Here is a 20651-nt window from a genome sequence, read left to right as displayed (position 1 = left end):
CAGAAGATTTGGACAGAGAGAGAAAAAAAAAAATAAAAAAGGAAATTCTAACGAATGAAAGAGAGCGGGAAATAAACATGCCAAAGCCAGTGCGTCCCTTTGTCTTAGACCTCATTCGCAAGCTGCGGACTCTCTGAGCATCAGAGAAAGCATTTCTGACAGATCAATCAGATCGGTGGGCACTTTTCAAAGAGCAAATCCTCTCCTCCACCACCCACCCCAGCCTCGGCAATATAGAACGACTCGTACGCACTGTCAAAGAGCATGTTGTTGCGTGTATCTTTTGCATTTGCGTACCGAAGGAAGTGAGCACAGAGGCGTGTGGAGGCGGTCAGCATTAGGGTCTTAAAGAAACCAAACAATAGATCCCAAACAGGATTTTACAAGACATTGGAAGCCTCTTCCCAAAGTCAATTTGATTCCACTAGATGAGGATGCCAAAAAGAAAAGAGGGGGGAGGGAAATCAATGACAAAACTGCCTGGCAATAAACAATCTCCATTTCATCTTCAACAATCTTTCCCTCCCTCCCTTCCTCATCTACTATCTCATTCCCGCTTTGCCTGCAGTCTACCCCTTTGCCCTGCTCTGATTTCATCCATGCTGTCAGTGGATTGCTGAAAGAGAGGCTTTTAGTGTCAGTCCGTCTGGATTTTCAGCACTAGAAAATTCCCCTGCTCATTCCTCAGGTAACAGGACGGTGGTTGATAAGGCAGAAAGTTGGGATGACATACATGGAGCATGAAGAGACCGGGAACATCAAGGGCACCTTCCGGGAATCGCCCGAGGTTCTGCCACAAAATAGAAAAGACCCTAGCATGTGCACCTCTGCTATCCCCCAAACATTGCCACCAGTTAGTTTTACACTGCTTTCTTCTTTTCTCATTTAATTGTATAATAATGCCCTTTATTGTGCATCCTCTACCTGGCAACCATGAATTCCACCCAGTTCTTTCACTCATCCTGGATTTAGACCAACCTAAGAGCCCAAGCCAAGTGAGTGTCCATGTCAGCTGTCATTGCTGGAGCAGAGAGCGACTCTCTCTGATGGTTCTTTCTCCGAGGGGCGTGAGATGAAATGATGATCTGCTATGTAAAATAGATCAAATTGGCACGATCTTGTGGCCAAGCTTCAGAGATACGCAGATTTGTCATTCAGACAGAGTACAGTGACTGTTATGTCCTTCCACTAAACTGCCCATCTGACAATTATGGCAGGGAGGTAAACAGATAGATAGATATCTATAGCCAGGTTCCCATTATAGGTTTTATAGGAGATATTTTATAAATGTTGATAAAAAAAAATAAATAAATAAATAAAAAAACCCTTTGAGAATTAACTGTGTTTCCATTAACCAATGTTATGTGATTATGTTTCTTGGAATTAATTGCAGTTTTGCGAAATATTCCTTTTTCCGAATTGCCTGAAAAACCACCTCATGCAAACGTAAGAACTTTTTTTTGATGTATGGGATTTTTGGCAAAATTTACATGTTTCCATTAAGGCGTTTTTTCAATTTCAATTTGAAGAGTCATGGAAATGTGACTTATGCCACGTTGGGAACTGATAGCAATGGAAAAATCGAAAGCTGCCGATGGGAAATGCGATGAATTAAAGCACAAAAGGGGTATAGGTGTGTGGATAAACATGGGCTGTGTTTCAAAATCTAGTGAGCTAACCTAGACAGCATGTTTGGGGTCCATATGTAAATGCAGCATTTTGGGGCAGTCAGCTAAGATAGTGACTTGTCTGCGTAGACAGCATGTTTGGATACCGTGCAGAATTTTTAGGCATCAAAGCCTACTAGACAGCATTTTTAAGAACCACTAAGAAAACACTAGAAAACACCTAAGAACCAATGCGTGTGTTGCCCAGAAACACCATCTAGGTAGGCAGCTGAACTGGTTTTGAGCCGACCTTTGTCTGTCACTGTTCCACAGCTCCTGAATGCAACAACACACGGCGTCGTCTCAAGGTCACTGCCAGCGTGTCCTCCACTTCAGGGTAGAAAGGTTAATCTGTAGTTAAGGTGGAGCCAAAATAGGACAGAGCAGGGGTGCAGTACAGAGATATGAGACTGAAAGAAAAGATGTGTGAAAGAGAGATATCGGTAGCGTGAGTGACACTGCGACCGCTTCGCATCATCAATTAGCCGAGCTGAAGTGGCACCGAACAGGAGTGAGCGCGAAGTGGCGTGCCTCACAGGGAGAAATAAATGACTGTGCCCTTATTGAGCGCAGCAAGGCGTATAGCATTTCAGGCCAGTAATGTCATTGTGCCTTTGTACCAGTGTTATTGATGAAGTCTGTCTCAAAGAAAATAATCCCTCGGCACGCCACCATTTGAGACTTCTCATTCCGTCTGAAAGATCAATGTAAGCGATCTTTGGGACGGAAAATGCGCTGGGAGAACGAAACGCAGTGAGCGTGAGTGCTGGCTGGGATGTGGAGAGCGTGGCCACAGCGGAGCGCTGCAGCAGAGAGAGGGTGAGATCAAAGCGGAGCACTGCTTCACTGGAGCGCAGCACTGGGAGACTAGAGCGCAGCGGTCTCACCTGCCACAAAACCTCCCTCTCTCTACATCTGCTGCACCTCACCCATTCGCTAGGCTAATGCCCTCTCCTGCACACGCAGACCTGCTGGAGAATATCAATCAGCCTTGCGCCCCAATTTATAGCAGCTCTTTCTTTTTAAATGTAGCTTTGCAATTCCCCAGATACTGTGTGCCTGGTTATATGCACACATACAGGCTTGTTCTTTGTTGCCACGGAGGCTGTATCTGTCATTCTCTGCATCTAAGAAATGAGAGATGTTGTGCGCCATCAGCAGTCGGAATTTATGTTTCTTAAGTCCACCAGAAAGCAGCTTAAAGCCTATCGCACTGGTGCAAACATGCACTTCAATCTTATTTAGGTTTTATTCGGGCTCTCGGAGAGGAGCTTTAGAGCTGATTTACCTGCATCCTCACAAACACCCCCCACCCCCCCACGTCTTTCGCCTAGTATCACATACTCTAATGCACAAACAAAAATCGATCACAGGGAGAGGGCTCTCACCATGCCATTCCCAGCACCCTCTCTGAACAGCTCTTATTTCAGACCCCTGAGGTGTGATGCCTTGGGCACTGCTGGCACAGATGAAATGGGCACCAGGCACCTCACTGCAGGGAGGGCTGGTTTGCTTTTTCGCTCCCCTTAGCGTCACCATGCCAACGGTGGCAGGTTTCAGCATTTAAAGGGCAATCTCTGCAGCCTCTTAATAGAGGAAGGAGCAAAATAACTCAATGTATTCGGGAGGAAAAGCATTGAGTGCAATTCTAAGCTAATTGGAGGATTTGTGTCTTCTGTGCAAGTCATTCTAAAGTATCGCCTGCTTCCGCAGTCAGACGCAGTCATTATCACATTGTTGATATTATGACTCATGATTTTTGAATGACGAGGTTGTGAGTAAAAAAACAGTTATGTGGAACATCGCCACATTTGAAAAGGTCTTACGTAATCCTTTTATCACATAATATCTATAAGCAGTCATATCTTTTTTTCAGTGACTACTGACACAAATTGGGTATACAGTAAACTCAAGTAAAAAATGTGTAAGTACAATTTGGGACATTTTAACTTATTTTGAAAATACATGAAGCTGATTCATTTGTAATTAAGAAAAGCTATAATAATGTACTCTTTATTGACCTTTCCCTTTGTCTTGTAATAGATATGCTGTAAAACTTTAGTATAGGGACTAATTCTCATTAGTTGCTTATTAGTATGCCTATTATTAACATATTGGCTGTTTATTAATAGGATACTTAGAATTCTGCATGACCATATTCTACATTCAACTACCTTGCTAACTATTAATAAGCAGCAAATTAGGACTTTATTGACACAAAAGTCATAGTTAAAGGTTTGTTAATGGCGAGAATTGGACCTTAAAATAAAGTGTGACCAGATATGCTTATTTACTCCATTTTTTTCAAGGTAAATTGGTGAGCAAAACAACACTTGAAATACCGTGAAGAAGAACAGAATGTTCTAAACATTCCAGGTGTCTATTGCGGATAATGCCTTTCACCCTTTATTTTCTGGAGACTGCTGTTTCTCTGTATGGTTCTGTTCTTTTAAAGGTCAGTAAAAAGCTGCAGTGATGTCAATCAAAATGACATCTCTGAGAGATAGGCCTCATGCCTGGCCAAGACAGAAAGTCCAGTTAAAAGCCTCCGATCTGATTAGCATCTTTCAGTCCACTGTGAACCATACAAAGCCATATGAGCCATCTCTGGAAAACCTTATATAATAATATTTTTAACCCCAAATCATCTCTAGAACATGCCATTTGCCTTTGGATTCAGGTTGTAAAGTACGTTTTTACTACATGAATGCATCTAACTTGTATATGTGTGTGCAGTTCTTGCAGGAAACAGATTAAATTTGATCCTCAAATTCAGTTCATGTCCTTAACGGACTGCGCAGAAATTGAATCGACCCCCTACCCTGACCTTCACTCCCACCTCCTTTCCTTCTTTCTTGGCATCTTCTTTCCTGACTCAATGTTTGCTTTGGTTGAAAAGCTCCTTATGTGCAGATTGTTTTTTTGCGCCTTGTGCCCCTCAATCTCATAACTAAGCTGTTTTATGAAGGATTCAGAAAATGCCAGAGAGCTGGTTTATTGATTTATTATTTCTCAAATCCATCAATGTGAGAGTATTCCTTCACCTTTTTTCTAAAGCAGAGAATTTATATTAATACAATTCTTGACTGCATGTGCTCCAAACAATATGAAGCCTTCATAGGAATCCACCAAATCAAATAAGAACGTCATAAGTGACTGTAGTGGACATAAACAAATGCTAAAAGAATAGAACTAAAAAAAGTACTTTTCAGTACTAAATAATAAATCAGAGTTACAAATGATATTTCTTTCAGATATTTTCACTTCTTTCATATATTTCAGAAATTTTAGATATTTTTAAGAGACTTTTCCACATTCCCTGCATAATGCATGGGAAATGCATAATTGAGACATGATTGCCCAACGCTCAATCTGAGAGTGACAGTGAAACCTGCCTCCAGAGGTGATGTAATCAAGGAAAGGTTATTGACTGCATTTGAGATAAACACACATGCAGACATAACAGAGCATACTCTATTTATACATGCAGTCACTCTACTGTTAATGAATGATTGCATTTTGTAGTGAAAAATCTCATGGGGAATTCTGCCTTAAAGTACGTAGAAGCTCATTGCACTCACAGCTGGCTTAAACATATTCCTCCACAGTCTCTGTTTCTGCATCAGCAAGCCTAAAAAATACAACACCAAGGAGAAACACTGCAAACAGCTCCTATGAATCAAGGAAACAGGAATAGAATTTTACCAACATACCATTTTTAAAGCTGGTGTCCATTCACACCTACTTTGTAGCACTACGGAAACTAAGTTTGAGAAATATAGCCATAGATTTTGACTCATTTTGGATATGGGCCAGTCCATGCTGCTACAGTCATGGTTAGTTCTACAGTAAGAGTATCTTTATCATTATTGGGCACCCCAGGAGACAAATTCTGCCCTCTCAGCAGACCTAGAAAACTTACTGTACCTTTTAGACCATGGTCTCAGCAACACAGCCACACACAAGTCTTTAATCAGCTGCACACAGTGTATGTCATGCAGTATGTTCAAGCAAGATGATCTGAATGCCAATGATTCCACAAAAAAGTCTTTGTGAGGGAACCAATTTAATGTTTAACTTCAACATATTAATGCAGTTGCAATAATATGCGGACGGGAAAGCAGGATCAATCATGCCATTTGCTCACTCTGGCCAGCTTGTACATTCCACCACATACTGTATGCATTTTTAAAGGCTTAAAGCATAGATCCCGAGTGGACCTATTTGGGTCACTGTGTAAACAAGCAGAGCAGCAAACAAGCACAACTGAAGCAGTAGTAGATGGTGGGGCCTCTCGGGAGGCTGCTAAGAGGGGAGCACGTTGCTCTTGGGCCTGATGGCTTCAGACAGTGCGCTAGTGAGATGAATAATGTGTGTGTCTGATGGGACTGGGCGGCCATCCCTCGACAGGCCTACAGCACTGGAGTGGAGAAATAGAACAGCCTCCATCTATGCCTACAAAACACACACTTGCTACTTTGAACTCACTGCTGAGAGAAAATAATATTACCAGAAAATCGCAATGCCAACTGTATCAAATTACTGGGCAAGATATATGCAAATAGTGCAGATCAAAATCAAAGTAACACCAATATTAGAATCATGTTATTTCACATGCACAATATTAAATATAATGCTGGCTTATTTTAATATAACACTTCATGAACCAATAATACATGCTTATACGTGGTCCTCATTAACACATCTTTTAAAACCATTGTGTGTTTAAGAAAATTAATAATAATAATAGTAATAATAGTAAGGTTGTACTTTATTTTAAGGTCCAGTTCTCGCTATTAATAAACCATTTACTATGAATTTTGCCTCAATAAACTCCCAATTTGCTGCTTATTAATAGTTAGTAAGGTAGTTGTTAAGTATAGGTTTTGTGTAGGATTAGGAATGTAGAATATGGTCATGCAGAATATTTGTTTTATAATTATGTAAACAACCAGTATGTTAATAATAGGCATGCTAATAAGCAACTAGTTAATAGTGAGAATTGCTCCCTATACTAAAGTGGTACCTAATAATAATACTGTAGCTGCACCTATCATAGGTATTTACCACAGAGGATGCTACCACCAAAACGTAGACTAGATAGGCTCAGATTCCTAGATTCAATAAAATACAACAATGATTGATTGTAGCTGCAGTAAGGGAGAGTAAATTTTATAGTCTCATTGAAAGATATCTGATTTGATTTTATGAATGACTGAGTGTGTGTATATTCTAATATGATTTGTTTTAGGACAAACACAGCAATGAATTCAAATTAATTGAATGAGAGAATGATCACTGATAAAAAAAAAAAGAAGCAACTGCTAAGCACAGCCTCTCTCTTTCTACTTTTTCTCTCCCTTTCCAAAGAGCCCCCTAGCCGGAGTCATGCAGTCCTTCAGAGAGCGGAGTGGTTTCCATGGCAACCAGCACTGCTACCAGCAGGAACCCCAAGAATTATCACAACTTGAGAGTTATAGACATCATCACAGCCAGTCCAGACAGGGCTACGAGCCACACTCTCTAGCTGCTGCAGGGATGTCAACAGCAGGAGCAGGTTCTAAAGACTGTTATGGACAGCAGACCTATCCCATCTACACCAGCACCAGTGGTACTCAGACGAAAAAACCTTATAGAGGAGCCAAAACTCCAAACCAGCATCTGCAGGCTGGCTACAGCAATCACATGGGCACTGGATACACAGCCCAGTACATGAATGAAGGTCACTTGCAGCAAAAATGGGATGAGTCACCTCAGATGACCCAGTTTGAGCAGGACATGGTAGGACGGCTGGAGTCTGGGGTCAGTGGGTCATCCCAGTACCTAGAGCAGAACATGCTAGCTATCTCTCAAAGTCAGTGCCATCTACCTTCACAGTCCTCTGCCCCAACCTATACAAGTCCTCATCAACAGGGCCTCCCATCCAATCCAGCACCATCTACTTTAATGTATCCACAGGGTCACCTCAATTTCCCCCAGCACTCGCAACACCCGTCTTCATCTTCGTCATCATATATGGAGAAATGTAATGCAATTCCACATAGCTACAAAAGCTATGGTATACCAACTAATGCCCAGTATGGAAGACAACTCGGCAATCACAGCAGTCTAAAGCAGAGTGGATACAGACCTCCGAATAATTACGGTTATCAGCAAACTCCATCAAGATCTGGATTTGAACAGGGTTCCCTGCAAGGAATGTCTGGTACACAAGAGAACCTTCAGAAATTCCAGCACTACAATCAGCCCCAGCAAAACTACTGCATAACAGATATTTCTGTAAGGTCACCAGAACAGTACTATCAGACTTGCAGTCCAAGCTCTAGTCATTCACCTGCAAGGTCTGTGGGAAGATCTCCCTCATACAATTCCACACCTTCCCCCTTAATGCCAAACCCTGATTCATTTCAGTATGGCCAACCTCCCATCAACCCAGGGGCTTCATCATCTACAGGTCTGCAAGATCAAAATATGCTGATGCCTCCTCATACTCATTCATCACCCAGTGTGAACCATCAGTCCCAGAGCTATTCTGGCTCCATGAAAGAACGATTTTCGGAAAAGCTCTTGTCCAACCCAAGTTTGTGGAGCCTCAATGCCCTGACGTCTCAGGTTGAAAACATCTCCAACAATGTTCAGCAGCTGCTGCTTTCCGAGGCCCTTATTGCTAACAAAAAGACCAGCAAGCGAAATCATCCAAAAAAGGGAGAAGACTATAGAGGTCAGTTAAAAGGTATGGAAGAGTCATCTTGTCCTGATAACCAACATGGTCCTCCTCCATCCGATGCTTACACCATTTCCAGGTCCATGACAGCAGAACTGCAGGAGGGTGGATACTCTAGCAGCACTGAGGACCAGATGGAAAGGAGCTACTACTATTTTGGTCAGGAAAAAGGTCAAACACAAACCCAGACACACTCACGTCTCAGCCTTGACACAGTGTCTACTTGCTCCTTAAACTCAGCTGACGATGTATCCGTTAGGTCAGGTGACTCAGTTCGAAGTCTCCAGAGTGTAGCGTCTGAGGATAATCTCAACTGTGACCCAAGAGTACAGAAAGTACTGACTGGAGAAGAGCCCAACAGCTCTCTCCGTTGCATTAGAGATGAGAGGTCTCCTATCAGTGTAACAGCTCCAAGTCCTATGAAACAAGAGAGCAATTCACCACCAGACATAAAGCATTCAGAGAGCACTCTAAAGGATAACTTTGAAGAGTCAGCATGGACTGAGAGGATGGCTGATGAGGAGGAAATTGGACAAAGAAAGCTGTCTGCAGAGCATGAGTGCAAAGCAGAGATTGCGGAAAAGCAAGAGAAGTGGCTGGAGGATGAGAAAAGTCCTTCTCTTTTTCATAAAATAAACAAAGCAGTATTAGAGGAAGGTTACTCTTATGAAACAGAAGAAAATATCTACCAAGGGCTGGAAAACAAATTTGACTCAGAAAAAGAAAACTCGTCAGAGATGGACTGTTTTTCTGAACTTAACCACAAATGTAATGAAGGCACAGAAATAAAATCGGAAAATTTCAAATCAGAACCACTGACCAATGCTGAAATGCTTGTGAAAACATCATCCAGCAATTCAGGAACTGATCTGTATTTGCCGGAGAAAGAAGAAAATTCAAAGAGTGAGGATTCCATAGAGAACCTCACATGCACTGAAGGACCAGTGGACACCCTTGAGGACCAGCCGTCTGTCCTCTCCCATAATTCCACTGAGGTGAGAGATGAAAAGGAGAGTCTGACAACCTCAGAGGAGGTCGTTAATAATAGAGCAAGACCACAAGAGTCCTTTGCAGAAGTCTGCAGTACACTTGAGGAAATGGGAAACATGCCACAAGTCAACACAGAAACTGCAGAATGCTTTGCCCAGGACACACAACACAGAGGCAACGAAAGGAGGTCAGCCATATGTGACATTGCACCTCAGCCTCACACTGGCAAGAGTGGCTTCTCAGCTCTCAATGAGAAAACAACACCTTTGGCTGTGGCTAGGGATCATCACATCGATCGTAGTGATGCAAAGGTACTGGAGCCTGACTCTCCTCAGTTGCCGGGCAAGTCAATACTGCACTCTGCACCATCTTGGGCTGACACCCCACCCTCTCCCAAAAAAGGGGATGAGGATATGGAATTGGGGATCAGCTGTCCCAGTGCAGTGACTCCCTCAGCCAAACCAGAGCCTATGGCCCCATCTGCACATACAAGAATGTTCGGTAGGAAACATGCACGGGGCAGGAGAAGACTAATGCATTCAAGTGTGGGAATCAGAAGGCAGCTTAGTGTAGAAGGAGACAGTGCTTCTGCCCAAAATCCCAGTATGCCCTCCAGCAAAAGCACCCTTATTCCTGACCAGATTGAAACTGCCCACCAGGATATTATCAGTCAAACACCAAAACTTGTGACAGAGAGTTTACCATCACGAATGTGCACTCGCTCCCACGGTTCACAAAGTAGCCCAAAAGTCTGCCCTCAACAGAGAAAGAAACCAGGTCCAAAGCCTGGTCCAAAACCAGGTGTGAAGCCAGGTCCAAAGCCTGGTCCAAAATCAAATCTAAAACTTGGACCGAAGCCTAGTCCAAAATCAATTTCAAAACCTGGTCCAAAACCAGGACTTAAACCTGACGTTATGCCCAGTGTAAAACCTGGTCCCAAACCAAGTTTAAAATGCACAGGACCCACAGAAAATGCAAAGCCTGGTCCAAAATCTCCTTTAAAGCCAGGTACTAAACCTGGTCCTAAATCTGTTTCTAAACTAGGCTCAAATCCTGCAGCTTTAGCAAGAGAAATACTTGTTCCAAAGCCAAGTAAAACCACCGCAGAGTCAAAGACAATTGAGGGCTCAGTACCTAAAGGACCAGGCCGACCAAGAGGGATCACCTCTAAGATCAAATCAATAAAGCGAGATGAAAATGTTCAGATTACAAAAGACCATACCAAGGACACACACTGTACACATGAACTTATTTTGCAAGATGTGACCACAGCATTAACTTTGGACACACTTGTGGGTGTTGTGGACACCATTAAGGATGAAACTGTGGGTTCCACTTTGGAATCTACTCTAGACAGCAGTTGTGTGAAGTCCTTGGCAAGAAATCAAAAGTCCATGGTGCTGAGATCACGGAAACAAACCAGAGAAAAGCTGACTGAAGTTAAAGAGCAAGAGATTGATAAATCAACTGAGAAACCTTCAGCAATTTTCATACACTCACAAATACAGGATGCTACTGTGGATCAGTCATGTAAGACTGAATCTTCAAATCTTGAATTACCTAAGCAGAAGGATAATTCTACAGATTCACTTCAACAACCAAATGAAGAGGTGGTTTGCCTCAAAACAAAATCCAGTTTACCGTCCTCAGAAACCAAAAAGAGAAAGAAAGATGTGCAAGAAAGTGAAGTGAAGACAAAAGAGCCTCCATCAGATACAGTCACAGGAGTCTGTAATGCAAAGGGAAAGCGAAAGAGAGGACAACACTTGCAAACAGAATCTGAAAGCACCACTGTGACCACTGATAACCCTCCCACTGATGACGTCAGTGACATGTCTTCTGTCCCTCCTCAGTGTCCCACTAAAACCAAATATTTGCCTCCTCGGAAAGGCAGGGGACTTAAATATGAGGCAATGGTTCAGAAAATCACATCCCCGGGATCCAAAAAGCAACCTGTAAATATCCAACAAGATACTGTACCAGAAGAATCAACATTTAAACCAGTGCCACAGGTATCGGAGCAGAAAGAGATGATGAACACCCCTGAGGTGACTCACGAGGTGGGCGAGAGTACAATAAGTACACAAGAGACCCAAAATATAGGAATTCAAACTCCAAGGAAAAAGAGGAGAAAGTGGGCCACTGTAGAGAGCAGTGATGCACCAGATGTAGCCCTGGAGGCTGGGAGCCTGGTTATCAACACACCAAGGCTAGCCAAACAGAGAGCCATTAAAAACAACCATGAGATGCATCTGAAGCAACGAAAGAGGAGAAGAAAAGGCACTGAACCACCAGAAAGCATCCCCATTGTGGAGCAACAGGAGCCTATACAGACTGATATTTTGCCCTCACCTCCACCCACCTTCTCTTTACCCGAAACAGGTGAACAGACACAGTATGAGGAGCCACCAACAGAATTATGCTTACCACTAATAAAACCCAAACGAGGCAGGCGGCCATCACTCAAAATCAAACAGGAGGAACTCTCAAGTCAAATAGAAGATGACAAAGTAAAGGAGAAAAAAAAGCCTGGGCCAAAAAAAAAGGTTATGAATGTCCTCAAAGTTGTAGTGAAGAGGCCTAACATAAAGACAAAATGCAGCAATGATCTCTGCCCAACAGTGAAAGGAACATTATCAGACTTGTATTCAGCAATGAGTAACAACAAATGTTCTTTTAGACCATATGTACACATTGACAGCTCTTTGGAGCCAGCATCTCTTTGTACCATCATCAACAGGCCTGAGGAAGAGCAGATCCTCAGCCAGGCAAGAAAAAAGTGTGCAGCTAAAATGAAAAATCTAGTCACAGTTACCAAGGCAGTATCAAACTCCTCAGTAATGCTCCAGGGGCCCTTAGTTAACAAAAGCCTAAATGACAGGTGTCTAACGTGCTGCCTATGTGGAAAGCCAGCAAATTACAGAGAGCTTGGGGACTTGTGCGGCCCCTATTATCCTGAGGACTGCATACCACGAAAAATGCTGTCGTCAACACACAGGAATGATTTCAGGCAAAACAGCAACTGTGCAAATGAGACAGAGGTCAGCTGCATCACAGAGCAAATGAACTCACAGGGTGCATGTGAGAAGGATGCCGATCAGGAAGGGGCAAGTGAAGGACACAGTGGGCATCCCAGGAGGGGCAAAAGGGCAATTAGGGAACAGATAAGAATCCGTCCCACTTTGCGGATGAGGTTCAAAAGACTGCTGCTGTTGCAGAGAAGACTTAGTGGAACTTCTCCCTCTGCTGGTGAGGAGGGCAGTGCAACGGCTCTTCATAGATTGCAGACGGAGGCTGAGGCGAAAGAGCACTGGGCTCATGAAGCATGTGCTGTCTGGACCACAGGCATAATACTTGTAGAAGGCAAACTCTTTGGGCTGATGGAGGCTGTTCAGAAAGCTGCACATGCAGTAAGTGTTTCATTTAAATTAAATGCACTTCATTAATAACTTCTTGTACAGAGCAGATTTCAGAACATGTTTTGATGTTTGAAATAGCATACTCAGAAATAGCAATATACACCACACTGTATACCACAATGTAATGTGCTTGACTCAAATGAAAACAGAACAACTGTAATGTCATGTGTGAGCTTTTTCTAAACTCTGACAGAACACACACATAATTAGATTAAAAATAAAAATAACCACATTTCTGAGATGAGGTTGATTTGATCTATATTAAAAAAGAACCCAGTAATAATAATAATATATACATAGACTCTGGAATTGTATTAGTTATACTGTATTATTTGAAACTGGTGGTGGCTCAGGGGGCTGTCAGGGAAAGAGTCTGTATTTTAGACTAGAGAGAAGCTCCTCAGGCTTTCTGTCTCATCACAGAAGTGCTCCAGGTGCCAAGGTGAAGGAGCTTCCATCTGCTGTAGCTGGAAGAGCTGTACTCAGAGGTACCATTATGTCTGCGCCAAAGAGATGGGTAAGAGTTCTGACACTTAAAAGTGTGCTCTGTGTTTTTGTACAATATTTACTGTCTATCTAATGACTCCACCCATGAAGCTCTGTTTAGGAACTATGCAAGGTATGCAAGCATATATAATTACTAGATTCATCCTAGACTCATATACCATACTTTCAACTATAAACTTACTGAGCGGAAGGTTACATTTTTTTAGCTATAGGTAAATTTTGACACTTGTGCTAACAATAATTTTTCTATAAGGTACTTCACTTAATTATCCTTATGCGCATACATGATCATATCTAGTTTACCTACTATAATTATTTTGACTAGTCGTTCCTTGGAAGCTCTTACTGCAGCTTCCTGGGAACTGGTTTGACTGATAAAAACCTGTGTACTCCAAATCCCAGAAGTTGCATAGAAATGGAACTGGCAGATATCGTCGGCTCTGGACAATAAGCACCAGATGGTTCATGAATGCTCCATGGCGTGTCATCCAAGGCTGAGACTAGTTCCCCTCCATCATGAATTTCTCCCTGCCATCAGACATTGCCATCATAGAAAGTGGTGGTTACATCACTGGATATGGGTTAAGTCAGAAATGAGGGCGAACTGGCCTCGCTTTGCATTTCCAATGGCATCTTCCAAATTCTACCTTTAATTCTTTGCCTTTCTTTCCTCTGTATCTTTTCCTAGGCTGCACATTTCAAGAAGAGACCTTCTCTATTAGGTGTCCAAAACACAAGGTAAGCAGGTGAATTGGTTTCACATGCAGCAAAGAACATCTCTGATATAAAAGACACCCCCATTATACCATGAACTTCAGTGTCCTTGTAACATTCCACCACCACCCTAACAACAGCGAGGAGTGAAACTTGACAGCAGAGCACAGTTCCTCATCAGCACCATCTCTCAGGGCAACAGACGAGCCCTGAGCATATCTCACCCTTATCTGTCTTCTATTGACTGGGCAGTTCTCCACTGACAGGAGAAGTTAGTGAAGGGATGTTAATTAGACATTCTAGGCTCTCTCAGTCTCCTTGTTCCCCTTTAGGAGCCACAAAGTTTAACGAGCAGAAAAAAGAAGACATTTAGAAGTGCTGCCTGATGATTATTACTCGATGTGGAACGGCCAAATTTTTCACTCAGGGTCTTGGATCTTGCCTGAAGCAGAAAGCCATCCAAAAAACTTAATTGCTCAAATCCAAGCTCATACTGATTTTTTAGAATTCCTAAACCCAAAACATTTTGCATTATTTACTCATCCTTCATGTCATTCCAAACTCACTAACAGGAACATCTCTGAAGAATCTGTACACAGATCTTTTCCAAACAACCACTGCTCACCACAAATGTCAAGTACCAAAAAAGACCATAGCAAAGTCCATATGACTTTTGCATTACATTCAGAATCGTTAAAACACAAGTGGGAACCAATAACATCAATCCAGGTCAAGGTGCCATTTTGGTGCCATTGTAGATGACTGCTCAGTCTGGTCCTGGTTATAACATGACTTCAAAAGGACTACTTCTGTGTGCTGTGTTTATGGTATTTTGTTCTTTTGGAGCTTGATAAAATGTTGTTGTATTTCAAAGAGCTGCATGAAGATTCTTCAGAATGTTTTATTCTGTGTTCTACTGAAAAAAAAAGCATATTTAACCAGGAATAAAGGAATAATCCAGGTTCAACACAAATTAAGCTCATTTGATAACTCTTGTGGCATAATGTTGGTCAATATACATATTTCCAGTTAGCCTACTTGTTAGTTGTTGTGTCAGTCCAGTTGTGGTTGCAAAGGTGTTCTGAGTGTTTTTTAGCATTACTCTACGCAGTTGCTAGGGTGTTGTGGGTTGTTACGAGACGGCTACGTAGCTCGGCGTTAGAATTTTTTCACTGATGGCAAGTTACAAGTCCAAGTTTAATGCTTAGGATTAGTGGTTTGTTCAAATCCCTATCCTAAGCTTACACAGTAATATTCATAATGGTCACCTTTGCTTAGATTCACGTCTCTTCATTCTTTTTATACTGTTCCATTTCGCTGGCCCATGTGCCACCTACAGGTAATCTGTGAACTACAACAGAGGTAGGTCAGGGAGAGAGAAAGGAAAAGAGATAGACTGAACAAGAAAGACCGAGGAGAAAATGGGCATGGCAGAAAGAAAGAAAGAGAAATGATATTCAGCAGTAGTACAGCTTCCTCTCGGAGAAAGCGAGACAAAACCTGGATGGAGATCAAAACACCCCACCCTCCTTTCTCCCCCTCCCTTCCTCTTTCGCCCTCCCACGACAAAGGAAGAGGAGAACAGAATGAGAGAGAAAGAGACAGACAAACAGAGCAAAGGAGAAAGTTCAGAACAAGCAGAGCACACATCAGCAGGGGGATCTAAGGGCTTTGGGTCTCTGGGATGCCAATTTGCTGCTTTAATGAGAGCGAGCGGTAGAGATACCACCCCCGTCCAGGTCTCCCAGGAAATCTCCTCCTCCTCTTCATCTTCCTCTTCTCCTCTGTCCTCACAAGCACTCAGTGGCGAGCTCTGTTTTAGGTTCACTTGGCTTGAGAACAGGAAAACAGCATTGCAGCACAGGTGATGCTTTAGGTCAGGCCGAAGGGGGCAGCGCAACAGGCAGGGCAAGAGCACGATGCCGTTCTTTCCCCTGTTCTTGCATAAGGAAAATCTCCATTTGAATTTCCTAAAGTAAATGCTGCTTCCAATAACATATCGTTTTGCAATCTCCAGGAATCATCTCTAGTTACTGCACTGACTGGGTGGCAAAAATTTTAAATCCTATGCAAAAAAAAGTAAAAACCAGTCAGAATTTATTATGCAAAATATTGAAGAAAAACGACACTACTGCAAATGTTGCATTCTGATTTTGAGTGCGGAACATTCTATCAGTGTATGTTCTAAAGAGATTCTCCTCAGTTTAAAAAAAAAGTTAACATTTTAAATCTGGACTTCAAAGCATACAGTGACGCAGATCATGTGAAGCACATCCGAAGTTCTGTTATTACAGCTGTGATCGGATTACCCGAGATGGGTGATATTACCAGATGTAAACACATCCTAAATTAAGCATTTCGGGCTGAACTAATCGCCGACGTTTGTTTGGAACAGCAGAACGTTTGATGCATATCAGTGCAGTCCTTCCTTGCAAACAAGAGCTGCGGTTGCGTCGCGGTGTGAGAGAGATGCTGATTACCAGCGATGAAGAGCAAGAGGATTAGTTCAGAGATCAGAGAGAAAGCGAGGGATCGGACCCAGAGCAGAGGAGGAAAAGAAAGAGAACGAGCGCAACGGCAAGAAAAGCTGCGGAGGAGGAGAGATACATAAAACAAAAATAGCATCCATGCCAGCGCAATTAGGAAACGGTCCTGCAGTGTGTTTCAGAGAGCGGGCCGGCTGTAGATCCTGGCTCGACGGTGCTTTCATATCGTCGCAGCGGCCACTGTTCCTGCGCAGGCAATTAGAGAGCTCGTGCAATGCGTGTGTGCCCTATGTGCATAGTGCGCCTCTGCTGCCACATACATAACACACGTGTCGTGCAGAGATTACAGATATGTAACAACAATAAAAATATCGTATATATAATATCTGTCAATAGTAATACAAATAGCCTAATATTAACTCAATAATAATTGCAAAGATGTTTTAAAAATAATAATAATAGTTGTTGTTGTTGTTATATTAATTGTTATTGTTGCTATTATTATTATATTACAATTTTTTTAATTATTACTGAGTTAAATATTGTGTAAATTAAATACTGTGCAAATTAGTGTGCATCACATTTTTGTTTTTGTTATAGCGGTTAGCTGCTAATTTTTGGTTAATATCTTGTTTAATTTTATTTTATTGTATTAAATTGTATTTAAATAAACAAACAAGAAATAATAATAATAAAAAAATCAAATAAATAATCAAATCCCAGCACTATATTTTTATGGCAAGAAAATGAACAGGGTAGAAATTAGGCATAAGCTTACATGAGTAATACATTATTTAATACAATTTTGCCATTTTAAAAGTAATGTTTATGTTTCTGTAACTTTATTAAGTATGTTATTTAATATTGTTATTTAAAAAATGTTTAATGTAATTGTATTAAATATGTAATTGTATAATTATATGTTTTAAAGTAAGACAAATCAACCAGTCCCACAAATTCATTAATCCATTGCTTAGACTGTTATTTGTTGTTGTTGTTGTTGTTGTTTTTGTTTTCCCTCCAAAAGGATGTCACTTTCTGGAGAATGATGCCATATAGGAATTGGCTTTTGTCAGTTAAAGACTTGGAGCATGGAAAGTTGATGATGCCGTAAAATAAAATTATACATATTACAACCATATTTCCAAGAAAATAAAAAAGCATTGTTTGCAACATTTCCATTTGAGTAGGGGAACCTAAATAATTTAAAATTCAATTCAGTTGTGATGTGTAACTAATATGACTTTACTCGTAAAAAAAAAAAAAAACAACTGTTAATTCTGTATATTAAGACATATGGGGGCGGGGGGGTATGGGTTGGCTTGAAGATGTATTATGACCCAGCAATATTTCAGAAAGCACCAGAATACTTCCCCACTCTTACGCATTTCAAATTGTTCTGTTTTTCAGTCAATGAAATATCCCGGCGCATGAGGACTGGTGAATGTCACCTATGCAGTAGAACAAGGACATGCGTCTGCCTGAGTGCTGCGAGGTGCTGTGGACACCCAAAACACAGAGAAAAACTGGGGCTTCAGTCGAAGCACAAAGATACTGTAGCAATACCAACCCAAGAATCCATCCAACCTGGTCCAAACACAACAACCTTCATGACCAAACGCAGAAAAAGGGAAAGATGCTTTTGTTATGAATCCGAATGTGCCATTCTTCCATTTTTATTCTGTGTTTTGGAGCGGATGTTATCAGTTGGGGACACCTGGTGGCAGATTTGGCCTGCTGCCCCGAGCACTGGCTGGCACAGACGCATTTCCGCCATGGAAGGGGAATTGAAATTTCAAGATGTCATGCAACATGCACTCACTGGATGTATTTCAATGGACACTTACATGTTACAAAGAAAAAAAAAATGAAATTGTACATGGCGTGCTTTACAGGTCTAAATATTCTATCATGAAAAAAAAAGAACATATAAATGCATTATTATAATATATTGCTACTCCAAGATGTAGGCTTATTTTCATGTGCATTTGAAGACAAAACAGCACCACTGAGATGTCCAATTGTGCATCCGGATGACTAAAATATTCTGCGTTCATGTTATGTGTATCAGCTGCTCAGCATTTAGGGATAGTTCACCCAAAAATGAAAATTCTGTCATCATTTACTCACCCTCATGTCACTCCAAACCTACGTTTCTTCTGTGAAACAAACACAAAAGAAAAATTTAATAAATTTACATAAATTACATCCCACAAATCTAAAAAATTTAAAGTACATATTTTTCATTTTTGAACACCCACTAACCCCCACTTACTTTTTTCAAATTTGTAATTTTTTTTTTTTTTTTGGAAAAGGGCAGCTTTTACATTCTTCTAAATAACTCAAATGCACAAAGTCAGTCATATGGGTTTGAAACGACATCAGAACAAGTAAACAATGTCAGATTTGTAATTTTTGGTTGACCTATGATCTCACGAGAGCCTCAGCAATGTGAAGATCTATACCACGAACAGATTTTACATTTCTGAAATGATGAGAAGACAACGTAAAAACTGAAAATGAGAATTCATAGTCATTTAATCAGATGTATATGTGACTAACATATTATAGCCTTCACTTCACTGCAGTATAACAGGTAAGAGATGACAGAACCATCACGTGATTATTTGATTCCTGATTCTAAGTAATTGTGTATATAAGTATTTGATGCTGTTTAAATGTAAGATGTGATGTACTATTATAATTGTGTATAGTATTTCTTAGAGATGTTTATTTTCTATAAAACAAATCTGTTATTGCTTACAAAAGTTATTAAAACATTGAATCAAAAGGAATTTTTTGGAATTGTATTTGTCCACAGCTCATACTGCTGTGATGTTTTTCTATGTAACGCTGCCATGAAATATAATGGATGTGTGAACATGAACAGCTGTCTTTGGAATTGAGATCAAAATCACGTTTTGTTTTCTTTTTCTGTGCGTCTTTGTTGGCACTCAACATAAGTAATGCAGTGCTATTATCCTTAAAGATGTCTCTGTCTCACAGTCTGTGGTCTGAAATTACATCTGGAGGCATGCAGAAACAGATCTATGCCTGCTTGCTTTCTTAACACCTTTATTTACTCTGCTGGGCGCTTCAGCTGGTTTAGCAAGGTAAAAACAAAACCATTCTGTTTCAGGATAAAGAGTCTTGCACAAATGTTCAGCACATCTGAACATCTCACCACCGGCACACATGACTTCCTATATTGATTTCTGGAAATAATACCTTTTTTTAGTATCAAAATGAATATTCATACATATGTATCACAGCATATAAAACAAGTGAAAAATTGCATTTACACAAATGTACTTATAAAGGCAGTTAATGGATTGCCCTGGAATAAATGTCAAAATCCACAGTTCTGCAAGTGTAGAAACAAAACCTAAACATTATAAGGGAGACCGAGGCTAGTTGCACATTTCTTTACTACTTCTATACACAGATACTGTAAATATTTCCACAGTTACATATATAAAACACTCTTTGTCCTGAGTACACACACAGTTTAAAGTTTTAGCTAAAATTTGAGTTCATTATATAACTGACTTTTCTGAATATATATCAGTGTCTTTTTATTGCGTTAACTTGGTTATCCGACAGTTATAGCAAAAATGGTAATAGTGGAATTTTAGTTTGGATGATTGACTTTATGGAGCCAAGCACATGGCATGCAGGAAAAAAAAAATAGTAGGCTAAATTGTGTCCACGATTTTACGGAGCCCTGCACATGACATGCAAGAAAAAATAAATAAATTGTACGCACGATTTACTAATTTGTTCCCTCGATGTACTAAAACGTGCAAACGATTACTGTTTCGTTTCCCCGATTTGCTAAATTGTGAGCTCGATTTGCTAAATTGTGCGCACAATTTACAAATTCGTTCTCTCGATTTATAAGTCGTGTGCACGCTTTAGCAAATCGAGGGAACGAAATAGTATATCGTGCACACGATTTAGCCTACTATTTTTTTCTGCATGCCATATGCAGGGCTCTGTACGATTTACTATTTCGTTTCCACGATTTATAAATTGTGGGGACGATTTACTAATTCATTCCCAATTCATTAGCCTCCCAGCTAACAATGTTTGGTTCCTAGAACAGTCCCAGAACGTTATTTTTATGGTTTGTTTTTGGATAGCC

At 40.9% G+C, this 20651-nt stretch overlaps 1 protein-coding gene across 1 annotated transcript in view; it reads left to right on the top strand.

Annotated features, from left to right (window-relative positions):
* The window catches only part of LOC109079991 (retinoic acid-induced protein 1), a 48339-nt gene extending 29651 nt beyond the window's left edge, over positions 1-18688 (top strand). Inside the window, exons 2-5 of the mRNA XM_042720860.1 lie at positions 7038-12791; positions 13224-13317; positions 13996-14045; positions 17918-18688. Coding sequence (XP_042576794.1) covers positions 7056-12791; positions 13224-13317; positions 13996-14045; positions 17918-17941 — 5904 coding nt within the window. The 5' untranslated portion in view covers positions 7038-7055 and the 3' untranslated portion in view covers positions 17942-18688. The remainder of the gene's footprint in view (positions 1-7037; positions 12792-13223; positions 13318-13995; positions 14046-17917) is intronic.
* The last annotated feature ends 1963 nt before the right edge of the window (positions 18689-20651 follow it).

Source organism: Cyprinus carpio, chromosome B3 (genome assembly GCF_018340385.1).
Source record: "Cyprinus carpio isolate SPL01 chromosome B3, ASM1834038v1, whole genome shotgun sequence".
In the NCBI taxonomy this organism is placed as follows: domain Eukaryota; kingdom Metazoa; phylum Chordata; class Actinopteri; order Cypriniformes; family Cyprinidae; genus Cyprinus; species Cyprinus carpio.
This window is presented reverse-complemented; position numbering and strand designations above follow the sequence as displayed.